The 23,791-nt window shown below is 44.3% G+C and overlaps 2 protein-coding genes and 1 long non-coding RNA gene across 3 annotated transcripts in view; 2 read left to right on the top strand and 1 right to left on the bottom strand.

Moving 5' to 3' along the window:
* Positions 1-295: 295 nt before the first annotated feature.
* On the top strand, positions 296-6,628 carry LOC135096089 (zinc finger protein 157-like). Its single transcript, XM_063997326.1, has 2 exons — positions 296-876; positions 1,756-6,628. The coding sequence occupies exon 2, from the start codon at positions 1,815-1,817 to the stop codon at positions 2,742-2,744; it is 930 nt and encodes a 309-aa protein (XP_063853396.1). The 5' UTR covers positions 296-876; positions 1,756-1,814; the 3' UTR covers positions 2,745-6,628.
* On the top strand, positions 3,760-4,422 carry LOC135095951 (zinc finger protein 782-like). Its single transcript, XM_063997100.1, has 2 exons — positions 3,760-4,025; positions 4,251-4,422. Exons 1-2 carry the CDS (start codon positions 3,760-3,762, stop codon positions 4,420-4,422), a joined length of 438 nt encoding a protein of 145 aa, XP_063853170.1.
* Positions 6,629-13,973: 7,345 nt separating the features above from the next.
* LOC135095993 (uncharacterized) overlaps positions 13,974-23,791 on the bottom strand; it is a 31,830-nt gene continuing 22,012 nt past the window's right edge. Inside the window, exon 5 of the long non-coding RNA XR_010264553.1 lies at positions 13,974-14,075. This is a non-coding gene — a long non-coding RNA (uncharacterized LOC135095993). The remainder of the gene's footprint in view (positions 14,076-23,791) is intronic.

Here is a 23,791-nt window from a genome sequence, read left to right as displayed (position 1 = left end):
CTTCTGTTTTCCGTATATGTATTTTGTTCTTCCATTAATATATCGTTTTATTGTAGATGTCTGCATTTTATTTATTCATTTTTATTTATTATTATTATTTTTTTCTATGATTCCTATTAATAATTTATCTGTGGTGTCTGTAAGGGCTATTGGACTCGCAGCTTTTATTGCTGGTTTTGCGTTTTTCTCCAGTAATTTAGTATTTCATGTTTTCCATGTATCCGGGATTATTGCTGCATCATTGACATCATTTAATGCTTGTACGAGAGTTGTTTTACATTTATCGTTTGTGTCATAGCAATAAGGAGTTTCGTCTTAATTTCATTGGGTCCTGCTGCTTTTTCAGTCTTTGTCTTTTTTATCTGGTATTCTAACTCAATTTTACAATCTTCCATTGGTTTTATAGTGTTACAGCAGGGGTATGGGTGCGGGTGGCTGAACTGTTGCAGGTGGCAGCACTGGGAGTGGCGGGAAGAGAGAGACTGAAAGAAAGGAGACGCTTGGCCCGAGAGGAAGCCAGCGTGTGCCTGTCTGTTTGGAAGTGTTTCCCTGCCTGTTGAGTGTCTTGTTGAGTGCCTGTCGTGCCCTGGGAGACTTGTGGTGCCCCTGTGAACTTGTAAAGCAGTGTACTTGCAGAGGATTTGTCAATAAACCTAGGAAATAGTGCCCGTGTTTTCCCCTGTGCCCCGGCCTCGTGTATGTGTGTGTGTGTGCCTTGTCCTGGCGTTCAGTGTGACTTATTTGAGGCCCCGCTGGTGTTGTTTCTCGACCCGTGCCCTTGTGGATAACACGCCCGCCCGGAGTGAAGGGTGGGCGCAACAATATCATCAGTGTTTATCGTGAATGCTGCATCCACGTGTTGTCTTGACTGATATGGTATTGTTTCTTCATTATTATCTATATTAATTGATTTATTCTCGTAATACTTCTTGAGTGCATTTACATATTCTTCTTTTATATTATTATTATTATTATTATTATGGTAACACTGCAGGGTTGGACCTCCTCTCTATTCATTAAAAACACATTGCAACGTGATAGAGTACTTACTATAGAACATGTCTGTGATGTTTTCAATGTGGGGAAGGCTTTTGTAAGGCCGTAGTAATTAAATTAATAGCGCGCCGCCTCCACAAACTAAGTCCACAATGATCACAAGGATATAAGTTAGGTTAGCTTAGTAACCTTAGGGGTGGTCCAGGGCGGGGCGCAGCCCCTCCGGTTAGGTTAGGTTAAGGTTAGGTTAGGTTACTAACCTAACCTTAACCTAACCTAACCCACCACGACACTCTTAGGTGTTAACATACCTAACCTAACCTAATGGGGCCACTGCCCCATAGGAGTGGCACTTAATTTGTGAGGGACAGTGGTCAGGGAGCCAGGAGGCTGGAGGGAGTGCAGGCCTGGCCTAGTGTTGCAAGGAAGGGGCAGGAAGCAGGGTGTGTTGCAGGCAGGGGCAGTGTGTAGCCTAGTGTTGCAAGGAAGGGGCAGGAAGTAGGGTGTGTGTTGCAGGCAGGGGCAGTGTGTTGCCTAGTGTTGCAAGGAAGGGGCAGGAAGCAGGGTGTGTGTTGCAGGCAGGGGCAGTGTGTAGCCTAGTGTTGCAAGGAAGGGGCAGGAAGCAGGGTGTGTTGCAGGCAGGGGCAGTGTGTAGCCTAGTGATGCAAGGAAGGGGCAGGAAGCAGGGTGTGTGTTGCAGGCAGGGGCAGTGTGTTAAGCAGCCCTTGGCCTAGTGTGTGCTGACTGTCGCTGTTCCAGGTGCCAGGCAGAGTCCAGGCTGCACGCCCTGCTCGCCGCCAACCAATCTTGTTGTGTCCATGGCGTGTGCTGGTGGGAGTGGTGTTGTGGTAGAGGCCGTGAGGCCGGGCAGCAGCATGAGTGGCCAGCAGCAGCAGCAGCAGCAGCAGCAGCAGCAGCCAGCCTCAGGTGTGGGGAGGCGCAGGCATGGTGGCAAGAATCACCTGGAGGCAGGCAGCTTTGTCCACAGAGGAGAGAGCAAGTTTGAGTGCCAGCAGTGTGACAAAACTTTTGTATCCAAACAAGGCCTTAAGTACCACACCCTGGCACACAGTGGTGTTAGAAATTATGAGTGTGGTGAGTGTGGGAGGAAATTTACCCACAAGTTTTCCCTCACCTCACACACCCTGACACACAGTGGTGCTAGAAATTATGAGTGTAATGAGTGTGGGAAGAAATTTACCCTAAAGGCTTCCCTCATCAGACACACCCTGACACACAGTGGTGTTAGAAATTATGAGTGTGATGAGTGTGGCAGGAAATTTACCAGAAAGTCAACCCTCAGCAGACACACCCTGACACACAGTGGTGTTAGAAATTATGAGTGTGATGAGTGTGGCAGGAAGTTTATTACAAAATCTGAACTCACCACACACACCCTGATACACAGTGGTATTAGAAATTATGAGTGTGATGACTGTGGCAGGAAATTTATTACGAAATCTGACCTCACCAAACACATCCTGACACACAGTGGTGTTAGAAATTATGAGTGTGATGAGTGTGGCAGGAAGTTTACCAGAAAGTCAACCCTCAGAAGACACATCCTGACACACAGTGGTGTTAGAAATTATGAGTGTGGTGAGTGTGGCAAAAGATTTCCTACCATTTCTTGTCTCAATCAACACACCTTCAGACACACTGGCTTGAGAGTGTTTAAGTGTGATGTTTGTGGCAAGTGTTTCAAGACAAAGGGTGATATTGCCAGCCACATAAGGGTCCACTTCTGAGGTGGTGTGTTGTGTGTGGGGCCACACCCATTAAAAAGAGTAGTACTAGTATTAGAATTATTGTTATTCTCATTATTATTATTACCGTCACAAAAAACTATAAGTTTCAAGAGCAACCAATGAAATGAAAGTATAGAACTAGCTGAAATAGAGAGAGAGTGTTGGGGCGGCTCGATCTGGTATCATTGACAAGGATGCACTCTGATCACTGGCAGCAGTGTTGCCGTGGTCTTCCACCACGACACTCTTAGGTGTTAACATACCTAACCTAACCTAATGGGAGCCATTGCCCCTTAGGAGTGGCACTTAATTTGTGAGGGACAGTGGTCAGGGAGCCAGGAGGTTGGAGGGAGTGCAGGCCTGGCCTAGTGTTGCAAGGAAGGGGCAGGAAGCAGGGTGTGTGTTGCAGGCAGGGGCAGTGTGTAGCCTAGTGTTGCAAGGAAGGGGCAGGAAGCAGGGTGTGTTGCAGGCAGGGGCAGTGTGTAGCCTAGTGTTGCAAGGAAGGGGCAGGAAGCAGGGTGTGTTGCAGGCAGGGGCAGTGTGTAGCCTAGTGTTGCAAGGAAGGGGGAGGAAGCAGGGTGTGTGTTGCAGGCAGGGGCAGTGTGTAGCCTAGTGTTGCAAGGAAGGGGCAGGAAGCAGGGTGTGTTGCAGGAAGGGGCAGTGTGTAGCCTAGTGTTGCTAGGAAGGGGCAGGAAGCAGGGTGTGTTGCAGGCAGGGGCAGTGTGTAGCCTAGTGTTGCAAGGAAGGGGCAGGAAGCAGGGTTTGTGTTGCAGGCAGGGCAGTGTGTAGCCTAGTGTTGCAAGGAAGGGGCAGGAAGCAGGGTGTGTGTTGCAGGCAGGGGCAGTGTGTAGCCTAGTGTTGCAAGGAAGGGGCAGGAAGCAGGGTGTGTTGCAGGCTGGGGCAGTGTGTTAAGCAGCCCTTGGCCCAGTGTGTGCTGACTGTCGCTGTTGTTCCAGGTGCCAGGCAGAGTCCAGGCTGCACGCCCTGCTCGCCGCCAACCAATCTTGTTGTGTCCATGGCGTGTGCTGGTGGGAGTGGTGCTGTGGTGGAGGCCGTGAGGCCGGGCAGCAGCATGAGTGGCCAGCAGCAGCAGCAGCAGCCAGCCTCAGGTGTGGGGAGGCGCAGGCATGGTGGCAAGAATCACCTGGAGGCAGGCAGCTCTGTCCACAGAGGAGAGAGCAAGTTTGAGTGCCAGCAGTGTGACAAAACTTTTGTATCCAAACAAGGCCTTAAGTACCACACCCTGACACACAGTGGTGTTAGAAATTTTGAGTGTGGTGAGTGTGGGAAGAAATTTACCCACAAGTCTTACCTCACCAAACACACCCTGACACACAGTGGTGTTAGAGATTATGAGTGTGGTGAGTGTGGGAAGAAATTTACCCACAAGTTTAACCTCACCACACACACCCTGACACACAGTGGTGTTAGAAATTATGAGTGTGGTGAGTGTGGGAAGAAATTTACCCACAAGTCTTATCTCACCTCACACTCATTGACACACAGTGGTGTTAGAAATTATGAGTGTGATGAGTGTGGAAAAAGATTTCCTACCATTTCTCGTCTCAATAAACACACCTTCAGACACACTGGCTTGAGGGAGTTCAAGTGTGATGTTTGTGGCAAGTGTTTCAAGACAAAGGGTGAGATTGCCAAGCACATGAGGATCCACTTCTGAGGTGGTGTGTTGTGTGTGGATGTGTGGGGCCACACCCATGCCTGTGGTGGTGGTGGTGGTGGTGGTGTGAGGGAGTAACAGCCCCAGCAGTTGTTTTGTTGGCAGTGCAGGTGTGACCTTCAATAAATGTGTGTATAACATAACGCCAAGTTCTTTTCCGTTTTGAGCGGTGGTGTGTGAGTTCCCTGTGTTTGGTGTTTGGTGCACAGTCATGGTGGCCACAAGCACCGCCCCCAACACTTGCTTCACTGTATCTGAGCAGCCGCGTCCCTCACCACCCTGCCAGCCTGTCTTGCGTGCACTGGGTGTGCCTGAGCCGTCGTGCAGACGCTGGGGCACGGCTGTGGCAGTCTTCGGCAAGCACGGGCGTCTGGCGTGGTGGTGTAAGAATACACGTCGTGTCTTCTGTATCAGTTAGGAAGAGCAGGGGACCCAGCACAGAGCCCTGGGGCCCCCTGCCGTGCACCTTCACTCTGCTGGACGCTGCTGCATGTACTATTGTGCCTCTACATGCTGCACCTGCTGGAGGTGTTTCAGTGGTACAAGGACTGTGGCAAGGGTGACACAGGCAGAATTCTCAGGATACAAAAAGACATGTTATCAATGTCTGTCATATTTCTCTACTCACTTCTTCACTTTGCTGGCCAAGAACACATTACACTGTACAGTCTTGCTGCTGTAATGCCAACACACTCTAGCAAAAAATAAATAAATAAATAAAAAAACTTCAGTAGCCTGGGAAGCAAAATACATGAAAAAAAGGGGAAGTGACAACTAGAAAGAAAAAAAAAAAAAGGAAAACAAAACTGCTGAACAAAAAAAAATGTATTGGAAAAAAAAAGATTATTTTGACAGCACACACACACACACACACACACACACAGTGAATGTAACATGCACACAATTAGAATGTAACCAAACTAAGATAAATTACTTGATAAGGCAGAAGTCAAACACCAGTGACACACACACACACACATACAGCAAGGATGTTAACCACCAACAATTAAGGTAAAGCCCAGACACACTAATTAATTGTTATAACACAGTCATTTAAGTTTTGTTATTATGAAGTGGTTAGTTACCATTGTTGCCTGTACAGGAGGTCCCAACACTCCAAGGTAACACAAATAACTTCTACAAATTATTTGTCAATCAGAAGAGAGAAAAATAATGTGAAAACCTTCATTGTTATTTAGAAGATAACTTCAATAAAAGTCAGCATGGTCACCAAGGAGTCTCTCCAGTGCCTTGTTGGCCTCCGGAAAATCGGAAAATGTTGCCAAGCAAAGAAAGGCCAGAACTATTTGGCGCTAACAATGACTGCTGCCAGATAATCTTTTTATTTTTTATTTTTTATTTTTATTTTTTTTTTTTGTATTACATTAATAACAACCAAGTCAAAACTAAGTTGAGCAATAAACTAAATCAAAGCAAAAGTATATCAACTTAAAAACTTAAAAAAAAGAACAATGCAAAATTTAATTAAACTTTTTCATCAAAACAGAGGAAGAGACACATCAATCAAAAACACTCCCCTGTGAAACTCTCTCTCTCTCTCTCTCTCTCTCTCTCTCTCTCTCTCTCTCTCTCTCTCTCTCAGTAGTAATGACTGTACTGACTAAATTATAAATACAGGTACAAAAATTAAGTCTACCTATATAATTTCTCTCTCTCTCTCTCTCTCTCTCTCTCTCTCTCTGTTTCCTTGTTCGTGATTCACATTGTTATGTCCAGCATTACTTCACATTTCTCACACGTTATTTGTTACTGTAGGTAAAGCGTATGCGCCTCACGCCATTGTTCCTCGGTAATCACGAATGAAATGTTGAGCAGTTTTCTATTTGCAAGAAGACGTGTGGTGTGTGTAATTATCAGTACTCAGTGCCACATGAAGCACCAAAGCCGATGCTCACTTGTTAGTAGAGTGAGGTTAATCTGCTGGTTGCCCGCGGGGGTCACTCACGGCCAAGTCGCGCTCAGATAAAGAGGGGCAGGATGGTGACCGAGGTAAATACTTTAATTTTGTGTTAAAAACCGATTGTCATAGAGCCAGGTTGATTGCATGTATTGTTAATGAATACTGTAATATGTTGAAAGTGTTTAATATCAGTGTATAATGTTATTTTGTAAGAAATTGAGACCAAAAACTTGTTCACAGTTCTTACGGTCATGCCTACCTCATCAATAAATGTGAGAGAGAGAACTGGCTTTCCTGGACCCTGCGATGACGGGTGTGACCAGTAAAACAGATCACCTGAGAGCCAATGAAGCCCTGCCGGTGCGGCTACATTATTTATTAATTATTGTCACTTGATTTCTCTCTTTATATTCTTGGCAATTAATCTTTCCATTTATTGACTTTTCTTCATTTATTTATCTTTTTTTTTCTTTTCTAGCACCAATATTATTATTATTGAACTTTTTTCTTCAATTTACACATTTTTCCCTCTCTTCATACTGTTGACAATCATTCAATTTTCTTAACTTCTTTTCTTCTTTTCCCTCTCTTTATACTTTTGACAATTAATTCTCTCACCTTCTTTCTTTTCACTTTTTCCTTTCTTCATACTTTTTTATCTGTTTATCTTACCCTTTGTTTTTCTCTTTTCTGGCAATATTTTCATTATTTACTCTTCATACTTTTTTCATCTGTTTATCTTACCCTTTGTTTTTCTCTTTTCTGGCAATATTTTCACTATTTATCTTTTTTTTATCTGTTTATCTTGCCTTTTCTTTCTCTCTTGTCAATATTTTCATCATGTCATGTTTTATTTTCATTTATCTTGGCTTCTCTTTTCTGTTAATATTTTCATTAACTTTTTTTCCTCAATTTACACATTTCCCTTTTTGTGCTTTTAATATATTTTTTTCTCATTTCTTCTTTTCCCTCTCTTTATACTTTTGACAATTAATTCTCAATTTCTTTTTTTCTTTTCACTTTTTCCTCTCTTCATACTGTTGACAATGAAACTTTTCATTTACACTCCAGTTTTTCTGGCAATTGTGCACAGTTTCCTTTGAGAGGTGAGTGAGCCGGACACCAGTGGTCACACAGCTCTTGTAAGTGTAGAGGAAAGGGAGCTATGAAGAGAGAGGGGTGGGGTGTCTCAGGGGAGGGAGAAGGCAGGTGTGTTGAAGGAAGAGTATTAAAGCAAATTGAAAATGACAAAATACAGACTGGCTTGAACTGTAACATTACAAGACAAGGTAAATCTTTGAATCCCTTGTTGTTTATCTCATCCTCCAGACTCTTGCTGCTCCCTAAACATAACAAAAAAGTAATCCTAATGAGAATAGTAAATTAAAAGAATGATCAATTGTGTAAACTGGAAGACAAGCCAAATAATTACTTGAATCAACTTGTTTATCTAATCTTACAAACTCTGCTTTTCCTTCCTTGTGCACTAATTAAACTGACAACTAAAGGATTAAATTAACTGTGTCTTTCCTTACCTCTCTCTCTCTCTCTCTCTCTCTCAAAAATGTTATGCAGTGAAACATTTTTTCTTTATTTTTTTTCATTGTTCTTTGTTCTATCAAAGTGTCTATTCTTAAAAGTCAGTCAAGCATTCTCCTCTCTCACCCTCATCTTCACAATTTATAAACACCAAGTCGTCTTTCTTTGTACATCGAGACGACAAAATCATCGCCTCTCTTCTCTTTGTACCTCCCTTCGATGCTACATTCATTCGCTCATTCATTAATTTTCAAACACCAATTTCTTCCTTTGTACTTCTCCTTGGACTGTGTTGAGGCAGCTGACGTGTCCCTAAGGCACGCTGGTACATGTAAACAAACTGCTATGGAATGAAATGGTTTTGTACAGTGAAGTTCGTAAGTCCTGAACACTGCTATCATTCCCTACTACTCAGACGGGTTTATGGATGGGGATGATAGGTGGAAATAGGTAGGTATATTTCATACAGTGACTGCCACGTGTAAGCCCGGTCGCTTCATGCAGCTTCCCTTATTTCTTATGTTCTTATGTACTACTGTGCTTGTCTCCTGTCACAGTCTTTAGGGCCATAGTCTGCAACACTTCAGCACTGCACCTCCACTACTTTCCAAAGGGTCTAGTTGAAGTGACATGTTTTCAAGGTGTTTTTACAGTTCTAGTGACAGATTCACATTTCTACATTATTAACAGGTGAAACACTCTTGAGAACCTGGCTAATCTCTGTGGCCTTGGAAAACAGTCATAATGAGAGCAGAGCATTACAGAATATTGGCCTTGTGCTATGATCTCTTGGAAATCTGAGCTGTTGGGGGCTAGAGGCTGTCACAGGAGTTAAAACTGTTAGCAAATTATGAGACACAACACCGAAGAAACACAGAAGACATGGTGAAGCTGAGAACACGAACACTGGTGGAGATGTGGCAGTGTGGCAGAGGTAGAAAGATGCTGGATGTGGAATGCTGAGGTGTGCTGCCCCAAGGAGATTCTGGTTTGTGTGTGATGGTGAGTGACTTGATGATGATGATGATGAAGAGTGTGTGTATTTTGAAGGGCATCTGTGTTGTGTAGGTGTGGAGAGTTGAGCCACACCTGCCAGGCTGGGGTTTGTACTGGTGGAGTGTGGGAAGTGAACACAGGTTTGTACTGTGGGTGTGTGGCAGGCAGGGACCAGGACGAGTGGTGCTAGGTGGTGTCTGGCAGGGTGTGCTGCTCTCCCATCTGTCCTCCTTCTCTTGCCTCACCCTGCTTCCCTTCCTCTCTTGCCTCCTCCTGCTCTCCTTCCCCCCCCCGTGTCCTGTGCCGCCCGCTGCCCTGCCTGGCCGGCCTGCAGCACAGTGAGGTACTGGTTGGTGTAGTACATGTGGGCGCCATCCTCCCGTGTCCAGTCCCGCAGCGGGCGGGTGCTGCGGTAGGGGTTGGGGCGCGCCAGGGACACCTGCACCTCTGGCTTGGCCCTCCTGAGGGCAGCCAGGTCCTTCTGTGCCTCTTAGTGGTTGAAGGAGGTGAAGGCAAGGGGCGCAGCATCGTCGGACATGAGGGGCAAGGAGTCTGGCCAGGTGTCCCCCTCGTCCCCCTCCCACTCGTGCAAGCCACAGTTGAAGGCCAAGCGCAGGGTGGGGTGGGGGTGGCTGCCGCAGTGGCCTGGGCCAGGTTGTGGTACAGGGCACGACGGCACTCCACCACCAGCTGCCGGTCCTTGTCCCTGCATTGCTGGCACAGCGCGGCCCTGTGGCACCCCTGTGGCCCGCCCAGCCCTGGCCCCACCAGCAACACATGCAGGCGGGCCAGGACTGGCAGGCGGTGCATCAAGTACTCCCAGGGGGCGGCCACACGGGGCTCCCGGGCATCCTCCGCCCCCACCACATGCAGGGTAAGGACGGGTGCCGTGGCCAGGCCTGGCCACACCTGCTGCAGCACGTAGGGAAGGTGAGGCCCCAGCGACAGCCACGGGCCGCAGCCTGCTGGCCAGGGAGAGGATGTGCTCCTCCATGGTGGGGGCCAGGGGGCGGTACTCCTAGTCCAGGGCGGTGGGCAGTGTGATGGCCTCCCTGTTCTTGGCCTGCTGGTTGCAGCAGGAGCACAGCTTGTACAGCTCACACCACTGCCGGTGCTGCTCCCGGTCCTCCCGAAGGTGGTCGTGGCAGCAGTAGTACACGCCACAACAGTCCGGGCAGCAGCCGGACCCTGCCCCCAGCGGCCCCGTCATACCTTGATCTTGATCTTGATGGTACAGGTGGCACAGGATCACTCCTGAGCCAGGCCTTTGGATCGGCAACTCCTGTAGAAAGGGGAAAAAAAAAAAAAAAGAGAAACGAACAGCATCCTCTATCCTAATTGTTCATACACCTGGCACGCCACATTCTCTCCAGAAACTCTTTCACCGCCTCAATCATCCTTTCATTGGCCTCTCTACCCAGTCCCAGCAACAACACCATCCATTCCTTTCCTGTCTTCTCCACTCTTTCATTCCTATCATGCCCTAACTCAGTCAGTATCACTTGCATCATCTCATTCCTGTCTCTGGCATACTGCACACACTCCAGGTTTCGTGTTGACATCTTGAGCTTGAGCTTGGCGCTACAGGCGGCTCGCTTTGCTCCTAAGTCAGCCTTTGTAGCGACAACTCCTGCTGGGAAAAACAAAAAGGCAAACACAAACTTAACGTTATCCTTCATATTAATTGTCAATACACCTGGCACGCCATGCATTCTCTCCAGGGACTCCTTCACTGCCTCAATACTCCTTCCATTGGTACACCTGGCACGCCATGCACATTGTCTCCAGGGACTCCATCACTGCCTCAATACTCCTTCCATTGGTACACCTGGCACGCCATGCACATTGTCTCCAGGGACTCCTTCACTGCCTCAATACTCCTTCCATTGCTACACCTGGCACGCCATGCACATTGTCTCCAGGGACTCCTTCACTGCCTCAATACTCCTTCCATTGGTACAGCTGGCACGCCATGCACATTGTCTCCAGGGACTCCTTCACTGCCTCAATACTCCTTCCATTGGTACACCTGGCACGCCATGCACATTCTCTCCAGGCCGAGTGGTTTTGCCACCCAGAGACACTGGCTTTTCTTGTTATTATTTAGTTATTTTCTTTTATGTAAGAGGGCTGTTGGAAAAGGACAACAAAAAATTTGAATAAAAAGCCAACTTAATGTCAGTTCCTGTAGAGGAGCCAAATGAAATGAGAATAATAAAAATAGATAAATAAAACGATGTCTTGAGCCTCCCCCTCGTTGAAAGACTTGAAGCCATTGGAAGGAGGAAATGCAGAAGCAGGCAGGGAGTTCCAGAGTTTACCTGAAAAAGGGAAGAATGAATGAGAACACTGGTTAACTCTTGGTGTTGTCTCTGCCTGCCCTCTCACCCTCCCCCTTCACGCACACCACGACCACCGCAAGCCTTTCACGACATTCCAGGGTGGCCTGTGCAATCTGCCGCCTTCTCTCATGACAGAGCTGCCTACATCTATCTTTTCTCCTCTTACATTCCTCTCCTTCCTATACACAAAGACTCCTGCTCCTTCTCCTCTTCCATCCTGAACATTCTGTGCCTTTCCAATCATCACCTGCTCACCACCATGCACGTGCACGCCCTCCTTTGAATGTCTCGCTCGCCATCATCATCACCATCACCACCGTCATCATGACCACGGGCACAGCTGGCAGCAGTGAAGGAGCAAAGACGAGGGCGCAGTGATGCAGGGCCAGCCATCACCAAACAAGCACACAAACAACACGGTTGGTGACACAACAGGATGGTGAGGAACACGAGGGCAGCCTTTCCTTTCCAGGACAAGAACATGAGGAGGAAAGTCACCACCACAACAATTACACAGAAATTGTTAGCTGTTACACTTGTGTGCTTCCTCACCTGGAGAGAGAGAGAGAGAGAGAGAGAGAGAGAGAGAGAGAGAGAGAGAGAGAGAGAGAGAGAGAGAGAGAGAGAGAGAGAGAGAGAGAGAGAGAGAGAGAGAGAGAGAGAGAGAGAGAGAGAGAGAGAGAGAGAGAGAGAGAGAGAGAGAGAGAGAGAGAGAGAGAGAGAGAGAGAGAGAGAGAGAGAGAGAGAGAGAGAGAGAGAGAGAGAGAGAGAGAGAGAGAGAGAGAGAGGCAAAGATGGTGCCAGACTTAACCTAACCTAACGTGTGAAGGATGACAAAAAGAAACAGAAACACAACACTTGAGGCAAGGAGAGAGAGGGGCTGCCTCACTACAATATATTCCTGTAGCCGAGGCCCTGTATACTACACCTGGTGAATACACAAACACTTGAGGCAAGGAGAGAGAGGGGCTGCCTCACTACAATATATTCCTGTAGCTGAGGCCCTGTATACTACACCTGGTGAATACACAAACACTTGAGGCAAGGAGAGAGAGGGGCTGCCTCACTACAATATATTCCTGTAGCTGAGGCCCTGTATACTACACCTGATAAATACACAAACAAAGGTTTACTGCACACACACATTTATTGAAAGTCACACCTGCACTGCCAACAAAACAAATGCTGGGGCCATGACTCCCCCACACCACCACCACCATCACACAAAACTACTGGGGCCATGACTCCCTCACACCACTACCACCACCACCACCACCACACAAAACTGCTGGGGCCATGACTCCTTCACAGCACACACAGGCACAGCCACCACCACCACCACCACCACCACGGGTACAGGTGTGGCCCCATGTGTCCACACACCACCACCTCAGAAGTGGATCTTCACGTGCTGGGCAATCTCACCCTTTGTCTTGAAACACTTGCCACAAACATCACACTCGAACTCCCTCACCCCAGTGTGTCTGAAGGCGTGTTCATTGAGACGAGAAATGGTAGAAAATCTTTTCCCACACTCATCACACTCATAATTTCTAACACCACTGTGTGTCAGGGTATGTGTGGTGAGGTTAGACTTGTGGGTAAATTTCTTCCCACACTCATCACACTCATAATTTCTAACACCACTGTGTGTCAGGGTGTGTGTGGTGAGGTTACCCTTGTGGGTAAATTTCTTGCCACACTCATCACAGTCATAATTTCTAACACCACTGTGTGTCAGGGAGTGTGTGGTGAGGTGAGACTTTTGGGTAAATTTCTTCCCACACTCATCACACTCATAATTTCTAACACCACTGTGTGTCAGGGTGTGTGAGGTGAGGGAAGACTTGTGGGTAAATTTCTTCCCACACTCACCACACTCATAATTTCTAACACCACTGTGTGTCAGGGTGTGTGTGGTGAGGTTACCCTTGTGGGTAAATTTCTTCCCACACTCATCACACTCATAATTTCTAACACCACTGTGTGTCAGGGTGTGTGTGTTGAGGGAAGACTTTTGGGTAAATTTCTTCCCACACTCATCACGCTCATAATTTCTAACACCACTGTGTGTCAGGGTGTGTGTGGTGAGGTAAGACTTGTGGGTAAATTTCTTCCCACACTCACCACACTCATAATTTCTAACACCACTGTGTGTCAGGGTGTGTGTGTTGAGGTTAGACTTGTGGGTAAATTTCTTCCCACACTCACCACACTCATAATTTCTAACACCACTGTGTGTCAGGGTGTGGTACTTAAGGCCTTGTCTGGATACAAAAGTTTTGTCACACTGCTGGCACTCAAACTTGCTCTCTCCTCTGTGGACAGAGCTGCCTGCCTCCTGGTGATTCTTGCCACCACGCCTGTGCCTCCCCACACCTGAGGCTGGCTGCTGCTGCTGCTGCTGCTGTTGCCGCCGCCGCCGGCCACTCATGCTGCTGCCTGGCCTCACGACCTCCACCGCAGCACCACTCCCGCCAGCACACGCCGCGTCCAGTCCTGCAGGGACCCTCGTGGAGGTCAAACAGCCGTCAGTGCCAGGCAGGGCAGCGGCCTGGATGCTGGCCTGGTCTGTGGAGCAGGGAAGAGTGGCAGCCATTACAAACTGTACCCACGTCTCAGAAAGACCCATTTCTGCAAGCACTGACCAACATGATGCCGTCTTTGTCACTTGTGGGACGGGTCAAGTCACAAACTCTTCAGTAATTGTCAACTACACACACACGCACACACACACACAGAGACATACTCACAATAGGGGCAAGAATGGTACAGCCTCAGGAGTGTACCAGGGACATCTAAGCACAGTGCAGCACAGCGGTGCACAGGTCTCCCCTCTCTCTCACAGCAAGTGCCTGGAAGAGTGTATTACCTTGGGTCAGTGGTTCTTAACCCTTGGGTCACAGCCCAAAGTTGGGTCACCCACCCACACTCCACTGGGTCGTCAAGGACACAAACACAGTTTTTCCCCGGTATACTTGTTCAAAATGTTATCAGAGTATTAATGCTGTGTACAGAATACTTACTGTTCAAAATGTTATCACAGTATTAATGCTGTGTACAGAATACTTACTGTTCAAAATGTTATCAGAGTATTAATGCTGTGTACAGAATACTTACTGTTCAAAATGTTATCACAGTATTAATGCTGTGTACAGAATACTTACTGTTCAAAATGTTATCACAGTATTAATGCTGTGTACAGAATACTTACTGTTTAAAATGTTATCACAGTATTAATGCTGTGTACAGAATACTTACTGTTCAAAATGTTATCACAGTATTAATGCTGTGTACAGAATACTTACTGTTCAAAATGTTATCACAGTATTAATGCTGTGTACAGAATACCTAACTCATTAACATCTAAGGCTAACCAAATCATGCACAGACAACTTAACTAAGGTGAAGAAAAAAAAAAAAAAAAAACTCACATTTGCCCCTGGCCTTTAAACATAATTTGAATTTAAATGGAGTGTTTGTGGGAACTGTCATTCCAACAGCAAGGTTAGTGGTGATGGGAGTGAATTAAATTAGAGGGTAACAATCCACCGCAACAAATGGATCCAGCAACGAGGATCCGGGTGGAGCAGATTCACCACTCCGGAGAAAAGCAACATCATTCCGCTCAACCTCCACCTTACAGGCCTAACCAAACTAGCTAACTTAACCTAACTAAAGTAGCCAACCTAACCTAACCAAACCTAACTTAACCTAACCTAACCAAGACTAACTTAACCTAACCAAACTAACTTAACCAAACCTAACTTAACTTAACCTAAATAACCTAACCTGACTAAATTAACCTAAAGTAGCCAAATAAAACCTAACCAAACTAACAACCTGACAAAACTACCTAACCTAACCTAACCAAACATAACTTAACCAAACCTAACCACACAAACCAAACTAACTTAACCTAACCTAACTAAAGTCAGCTAACCTAACTGGCAAGGCAGATAAATGAATAAGAAGTGGTCACCTTGTTTCTCTTCACAAAATGTGGCGGTGCGCTGGAAATAATGGCAGCAACAGACAGACTTCTTCCTCGCACTAACTCAAATATTTCAAATTGAGCGCTTCTCCCTCCTCAGGATGAAGTAAAGCGCTGTCATTGGCTAAATTAATCCCTCATGTTTTAATTGGCCAGCAGCTGCATTCTCAAACAAAGGAACTAATCACCGTGAACAATTTCACGCTTGCCAACAGATGTGACATACACATGCACGAACGAACACCCCCTCACCAGGGTAGACCAGTGCCCTTCTCTGATAAGAAGGGTAAGGAAAGCCACGTTAATACTGGGGAAACAGTAAAATACCGTGAGGTTTGGCGCACCTGCAGATCCGCGCTGCCCTTATATTCATATGAAATAACCTCTACCTGTCTATTCATGTGTCAAGAAAGGGTAGCCATCCAGGTGAGTCAAGCAGGTGAGTGAATCCAAACATCTCCCGTCTTTTCCTCTTTCCGCAACTTCCTCCCTCCGTGGGGAAATAAGAAAAGTTTGTTGTCCCGTCCCGGAAGTTCTCCCTAAACACACCGCTCCCTCCCCTTCTGTTCCTTGTGGTGGTAACAGCGTCCATTCTTGCCATTTTAAGGTGATTTTTGGCCACACACACTCACCTTGACTTCCTTTTCCTCACTTCTAGTAATTTTGGTGTGGGCGCCGCGTTCATGTGAATTTTGGTGTTCTTTGGTCAATGTTTACATGTACAACTACAAACCTTCCTTCCGGACGCCATGAGATTCTGTTAGGCTCGTAGAGTTCAGAATTGCCAGATTGTTTTGGCCATATTATCGTACTACACAGGTTGAAATTATTGTACTTCTGGTAAAATTGTCGTACATATGTAATTATTCCAAATATTATGCAAAACTGCCACTTTAGTGCCAAGTCAATTGCATGTATTGTTAATGATTATTGTAATATGTTGAGAGTGTTTAATTTAAACAATCAGTGTATAATGTTATTTTGTAAGAAATTGAGACCGAGAACTTGTTTGCAGTTCTTACTGTAGCCGCACCGGCTGGGCGCCAATTGGTTCTCAGGTGATCTGTTTTACTGATCACACCCATCATCGTAGGGTCGAGGAAAGGCAGTTCTCCCTGACACGTTTATTGATGAGGTAGGCATGACCGTAAGAACTGCGAGCAAGTTCTCGGTCTCAATTTCTTACAAAATAACATTATACACTGATATTAAACACTTTCAACTTATTACAATATTCATTAACAATACATGCAATTGACTTGGCACTATGACAATCAGTTTTTACTACAAAATTAAAGTATTTACGTCGGTCACCATCCTGCCCATCTTTGTCTGAGCGCGACTTGGCCGTGAGTGATGCCCGCAGGCGACTAGCAGGTTAACCCCACACTACTAACAAGTGAGCATCGGCTTCTGTGCTTAATATAGCATTAAATACTGATACTCACACATATTACACGTTTTCATGCAAATAGAAAACTATTGAACATTTCACTTATAAATGCCGAGGAATAATGCCGTGAGGTACATACGCTTTACATACATTAACACTTACGGTCATGCCTACCTCATCAATAAACGTCAGAGAGAGAACTGCCTTTCCTGGACCCTACGATGATGGGTGTGATCAGTAAAACAGATCATCTGAGAGCCAATTGATGCCCAGCCGGTGCGTCTACAGTAAGAACTCGACCTACAAGGAAGAAATTGGCTCCATGTGAAACCGTAGCAAGAGTGAGTCACAGGACGAGGGGACGCTGACGTAAGCCTAAAGGTTGACCTCTGAGGCCCCGGGGTCAGCTCTACCCTTGACGACAACCACTCCCTTCTACTCACTGTGCCTCGCCACCATTTTGTAGAACCCATGGTCACAGGCAAGAAAGTATAATAGTATGTATGTGCACTGAATTGAGTAGCCTAAGTGAAAATTACCCACAATTAGCTAGTATTAAGAGTGGTAATTTAATTGCTCTTTCAGTGTCTCAGTATTGACACAATTAAGTTGTTAGATATGTCTGATACTGAGGAAATTAATGCCGTAGATGGCCTTAGGGAAGGTGAGGGTGAGCAAGTGGACAGGGATCAAACTTGTATTGAAGAAGTTAGTGTCAGGGAGCGAGTGCCAACCGATAAAGGAAGAGAATATCAAGTCAACGTAACCAAAGGAAGAGCAGAGTCCTGTAAGCGTAAATGGAGCAGTGTTACCAGCAAAATTAAGAAAGGATTAAAAATTGTAATTAACCCCTTTGAATTAGAGCCCATGTCAAGTGAAGTAATAGAGGCATTTCAGCAGTATTATGTGGAATACACAAAGCTGGTGGAACTAGAGCCAGAAAGGTCAGAGGAGCTAAATGAAGAGCTGGAACACAATCAACAAGTTCACCATGAAATATTAGAAAGTATAGAATGTAAAAGAATGGAGTTAAAGAATGACAGAGGATCAATTTGTTCTAGCAAACTGTCTAGACATTCTAGAGTCTTCATCACATTCATCAGCACAAAGAAAGCAAGAAGCAGCAGCAAAGGTAGCCAGACTTAGAAAGGAAATGGAATATCATGATAATTTAGAAGAGGCAGAAGTTATGTTGGCTAAGACAAAAGCAGAGGCAGAAGTTATGTTAGCTAAGACAAAAGCAGAGGCAGAAGTTATGTTAGCAAGAGACCAGGCAATGTTTGCAAAGAAAAAGAAAGAGAGAGATTTAGCAGTTGCTAGTGCAGAACTTAATGCTCTTGGGTTAGTTGAAGAAGAAGTAAAAATACTTCCAGGTAATGATGAAAGTGTAGAGAAGCAAAGTTATCTTCAACAATACATAGAGTCACAAAATGAAATGAAAGCACAAACAATTGCAAATCAACAAAGTGACAGTGCCATGCCTCACAAATATGTTACATTCCATGACCCACAGAAACCTTCTTCTTGCAATAGAGATAATGAATTGATGACAAATGAAGTAGATGGACAAATATTTAGTGAACCTCAGGTAATAAATCTCAACCCTACAGCTCAAAGTCTTGTACCAAGCTCTCGTAGACACACTCATAATGTCAACATGCCTAATAATGTGAATAATGCGAGACAGAATCATCAATCCTTTTCCCATCCTGGGGGAACCTTTGCAATCAACATACCTGATCCCAAGTGGAGCCTCCCTCCAATAGAGCCTAACACTTTTGATGGAGAACCCATGGAATTTCCAAGTTGGTTGAAAAACTTTGAAACTTATGTAGAGTCTAAAACTTCTATTGGTAAAGAGAGACTTGCCTACTTAGACAGATATACAACTGGTGAGGCAAAGGATGCCATTAAAATGTTAATGCACTTTAACTCTGATGCTGACTATGTGCAAGCAAAGAAAATTCTTAGTGATAGATTTGGAAACAAAAGCATCATAGCTGATGCTTACACAAAAAAGTTAATGAATTGGCTACCAATCTCTCCGCATAATGGTCCAGCATTAACAGCATTCTCAGATTTTTTGAAGTGCTGTTTAGCTGCAATGAAACACACTTCTTACTTGTCATTTCTGAATGACCCTAGAGAGCAGAGAAAGGTGCTAGCAAAACTCCCTGAACATATTGTTCATGACTGGAGAAAGCAAGCGATGATATATCTTGATACTAACAGTAATAACACTTCTAGTAGCATTGAAGAGCACCACCCACCCTTTGAAATGTTATGTGAATTTGTCCAGAAAGAAGCAAAAGGAGCAAGCAATCCATTTCTTTCCTGGAATTCAGTAAGTAGGGAAGTAAATGACTGGATCAAAACTCAAACAAGGGCAACCAATTGGAAACCAAGGGAATCAAACATCATGACAAAGAATAGAGGGAGTAGATCTTTCATGGCTAAAGCAATTGAGGAAAAACCAATGTGGTCATTCCAAAGTAAAGTAAATGTACAAGCCAACAAACAGTATCCCAAGCACCAGGAAAGGAAAGGACGATTCTGTCACTACTGTACAAAGGATCATGATTTAGATGATTGCAAGGAATTTGCCAAACTTGATGGTAATACTAGGTACAAATTTGCTAAAGAAAAACGGTTATGTACAGGGTGTCTAAAAATGGGTCACAAAGGAAAGGATTGTAGAAGAAGGAAAGTTTGTAAAGTATGTCAGAGATACCATCCCACAGCTCTTCACAATGATGACATGACAAGAACTGAGAGCCAAAAGGTGCCAGCACAAGCAACTCAGCCTAAAGATGATAAACCCACAGTAGTAGCAAATAAGGTCAAAGTTACAGAATCAGTGACACATGACATGCACACCATGATAGTTCCTGTATGGTTACATCATGTTAGTAATGAAGAGAATAAAGTTTTAGTGTATGCCCTGCTGGATGAGCAGTCTGATGCTTCATTCATCAAGGAAAGCACTCTGAATAAATTGGGAGTTAGTGGACCATCAGTGTCACTCAAGATCCACACAATAAGTGGAAAACAAATCACTGATTCTATCAAAATTCATGGACTTAAAGTAAGAGGTTATAGTGGACCATCAGTGTCACTCAAGATCCACACAATAAGTGGAAAACAAATCACTGATTCTATCAAAATTCATGGACTTAAAGTAAGAGGTTATAATGAAGAAGTGGAAATATCAATCCCTTCAGCATATTCAACAGAAAACATTTCAGCTGGACGGAGTCAGATACCAAGGCCCGAGACTGCTTGCGACTGGCCCCACTTAAAGGCAATCTCTGACAAACTAATGAAATATGACCCAAACATTGACATAGGACTTCTCATTGGTCTTGATTATGCAGAAACCATTATGGCAGAAGAGCAAATAGCAGGTGATAGCAAGAAGCATCCCTATGCTCGTAGGACAGAGCTAGGTTGGGGGATCATTGGTAAAATCTCACCCCATTCAAGTCCATTGGAGGATACAGTGGTAGTCTACAGAACAGTGACACAAGAAGTAGAAATCAATGAAGAAAAGAGGGTTAATTTCTTAGTGGTTCCTACTAAAACCAAAGAGATGATTAATCCTTCTCAAGTGAGAGATATGTTTGAACTTGACTTCAGTGATAGAAAGTCAGCTGACACTCCATTATCATATGAAGATAAAAGGTTTATGAGTAAGATGAAAGAAGGAGTACATCAGCTGAAGGATGGCCATTATGATGATAACGTCAAGCTTCCAAACAACAAACTATTAGCAGAGCAGAGACTCAAGAAGTTAAGAGCTAAACTTGAGAAGGATAATCAACACAAAGGTGATTACAAAGTGTTCATGAATGATATGATTACAAAAGGTTATGCAGAGGTTGTACCGACAAAGGATTTAGTTAGGAATGATGGTAAGGTCTGGTACATTCCACATCATGGAGTCTATCATCCGAGAAAGCCAAAGAAGTTGAGAGTTGTCTTTGACTGTAGTGCAAACTACAGGAACCAGTCATTAAACAGTCATCTGTTACAAGGCCCAGACCTTACCAACAAACTTATTGGAGTGTTGTGTAGGTTTAGGCAAGAAAGCATTGCACTTGTATGTGATATAGAAGCAATGTACCATCAAGTGAAGGTCAACCCAGAACACAGAGACATGTTAAGATTCCTTTGGTGGGAAAATGGTGACCTTAATAATGAGATAGCTGAATACAGGATGACAGCTCACCTGTTTGGAGCTACTTCATCTCCAAGTGTAGCCAACTTTGCACTTAAGAAAGCTGCAGATGACTACGGGTGTGGATCTGATGCAGCCAAGTTTGTAAGAAACAACTTTTATGTTGATGATGGTTTGAAGTCAGTAGCTACAATGGATGAAGCTGTCACTCTTATTCAGCAGAGCAAAGAATTATGTTACAAGGGAGGTTTTAACCTTCATAAGTTCTTGTCAAACAACAAAGATGTATTAGCTGCAATTTCTCCTCATGAGAGAGCAGATGGAATTAAAAGTTTGGATTTTAGTAAGAATGAAGACACACTGCCTATAGAAAGAACTTTGGGAGTTGAGTGGTGCATAGAATCTGACACATTTCAATTTAGAATAAAGCTGAAAGACAAACCACTCACCAGGAGAGGCATTCTGTCAACAGTGAGCTCTATATATGATCCAATAGGTCTAGTGTCACCTCTCATACTGACTAGAATGCAAATTTTACAAGAATTATGTAAGAATGCAGTTGATTGGGATGATGAGGTGCCAGATTATGTCAAACCTAAATGGTTAAAATGGAAGGAGAAGCTGCACAAACTAGATCAGTTAAAGGTACCTAGATGCTACAAACCTGATGACTTTGGGGAAGTAGAAAAGGTTGAACTCCATCACTTTTCAGATGCCTGTCAAGAGGGATATGGCCAGTGCTCATATATTAGATTAATTAGCAAGACTGGCCAAATTCATTGTGCATTAGTAATGGCAAAGTCACGTGTCACACCTCTAAAAACCATGACAATACCCAGACTAGAACTAGCAGCAGCAGTGGTGTCAGTTAGAATCCATAAACTCTTGAAGGGAGAACTTGAGTATAATAATGTGGAAGAAGTATTTTGGACAGACAGTAAAGTAGTCCTTGGTTACATTGCAAATGAAGCAAAGAGATTCCATGTATATGTTGCAAATAGAGTAGAAACAATAAGAGATCACACTTCACCAGATCAGTGGAAATTTGTAGAGACGCAGTATAACCCAGCAGATCATGCATCTAGAGGCATGACAGCAGATGAATTGTGTAATAGCAAGATCTGGTGGAATGGCCCAGAATTCCTTTGGCAACATAGCAAAATGGATAGCCATTCCCAGTACAAGGTCATAAATGAGAATGATCCAGAAGTGAAGAAAGTTGTATGCCATGCTGTAGGTACACAACAGCCCACAGATATACTAGAAAGACTTGAGTATTTTTCTGATTGGTTTAAAGCAAAGAGGGCAGTTGCTGTATGCCTCAAGCTTCTGAACAGCTTCAGAGGAAAAGGTGATGGCACTACTAAAGTAAAGGGAAACACATATAAGCCAGTAAATGTAGCACAAGTGTCAGAAGCTGAAAATGTAATTATAAAACAACTGCAAGCAAAGGCATTCCAGAAGGAGATAAATGGACTGGAATCATCTGCTAACCATAATTCTTTAATTAAAGGAGACAATGGCAAGGGAACAAAAGTGATAGACAAGACCAGTTCCCTCTATAAGTTAGATCCCTTCATTGACAAAAATGGTATCATGAGAGTAGGAGGAAGATTGAGGCTTTCTAATCTGACAGATGAATCCAAACATCCAGTCATCCTCCCCAAAACATCTCACATAACCCAGCTGATAATATGCCACCATCACAAAAGGACAAATCATCAAGGCAGAGGCATAACTTTAAATGAAATCAGGTCATGTGGATACTGGATAGTAGGAGGATCATCCCTAGTATCAAGGCACATTTCAAAGTGCATTATCTGTCGTAAAGTTAGAAGTACAACACAGGGACAGAAGATGGCAGACCTGCCTATTGACAGACTAGAACCATCACCTCCTTTTATATACTCAGCAGTAGATTTCTTTGGCCCTTTCTATGTCAAAGAGGGGCGTAAAGAGCTTAAAAGATATGGAGTGCTCTTTACTTGCATGGCATATACTCGTAGAGCTGTGCACATAGAGACAGCCAACAGCATGGATACAAGTTCCTTCCTAAGTGCATACCGTCGCTTTGTAGGATGAAGAGGGCCCGTAAGACAGTTGAGATGTGACCAAGGAACTAACTTTGTAGGAGCCAAATCAGAGTATGAGAAATGCTTGAAAGAATTAAATAACAATAAAGTCAGACAACTCATGAAAGATCAGTGTGACTGGATTGTTTTTAAAATGAATGTACCCAATTCCAGTCACATGGGAGGTGTCTGGGAGAGGCAGATACGCACAGTGAGAAATGTACTCTCTATGTTGCTTGATCAGCATGGTACCCAGTTAGATGACCAAGATCTGAGAACCTTCTTAGTTGAAGCAGAAAATATAGTTAATGATCGTCCCCTAACTGTGGACCATTTTAACTCCCCAGAAAGTCCTACACCGTTGACACCCAGTAATTTGTTAACTATGAAAACAAAGGTAGTACTGCCTCCTCCAAGCATTTTCATTAAGAAGGACCTGTACTGCATAAAGAGATGGCGCAGAGCACAACACCTGGCCAACCAGTTCTGGTCCAGGTGGAAAAAGGAGTATGTGCAATTCCTACAACTTAGAAATAAGTGGACAACACCAAAGAGGAATCTCAGTGTAAATGACATAGTTCTCATCAAAGATCAGAATTTAGCAAGGAACCAGTGGAAACTGGGAAGAGTAACAGAAGTATCTCCTGATCATGATGGCCTAGTAAGAAAGGTTAAGGTCCTGGTTTCAGACTGTAATCTCGACAACCAGGGAAGACACAAAGGCAAACAGGACCATCATAGAGAGGCCAATACATAGTCTAGTATTGCTGTTAGAAGGTAATGCATAAAAATAGACCGGAGAATCCCCGCCAAGGAGCCAGTGTAACAAAACATATTATGTGCTAATCCTAGTTTTAAGGTACATACTAATGTTAATTTAAGGTAAATTGTTACACAATTTAGGGGAGCCATGTTACTGTATGTAAAGTGTATGT

This window comes from Scylla paramamosain, unplaced genomic scaffold (assembly GCF_035594125.1).
Source record: "Scylla paramamosain isolate STU-SP2022 unplaced genomic scaffold, ASM3559412v1 Contig2, whole genome shotgun sequence".
Lineage (NCBI taxonomy): Eukaryota > Metazoa > Arthropoda > Malacostraca > Decapoda > Portunidae > Scylla > Scylla paramamosain.
This window is presented reverse-complemented; position numbering and strand designations above follow the sequence as displayed.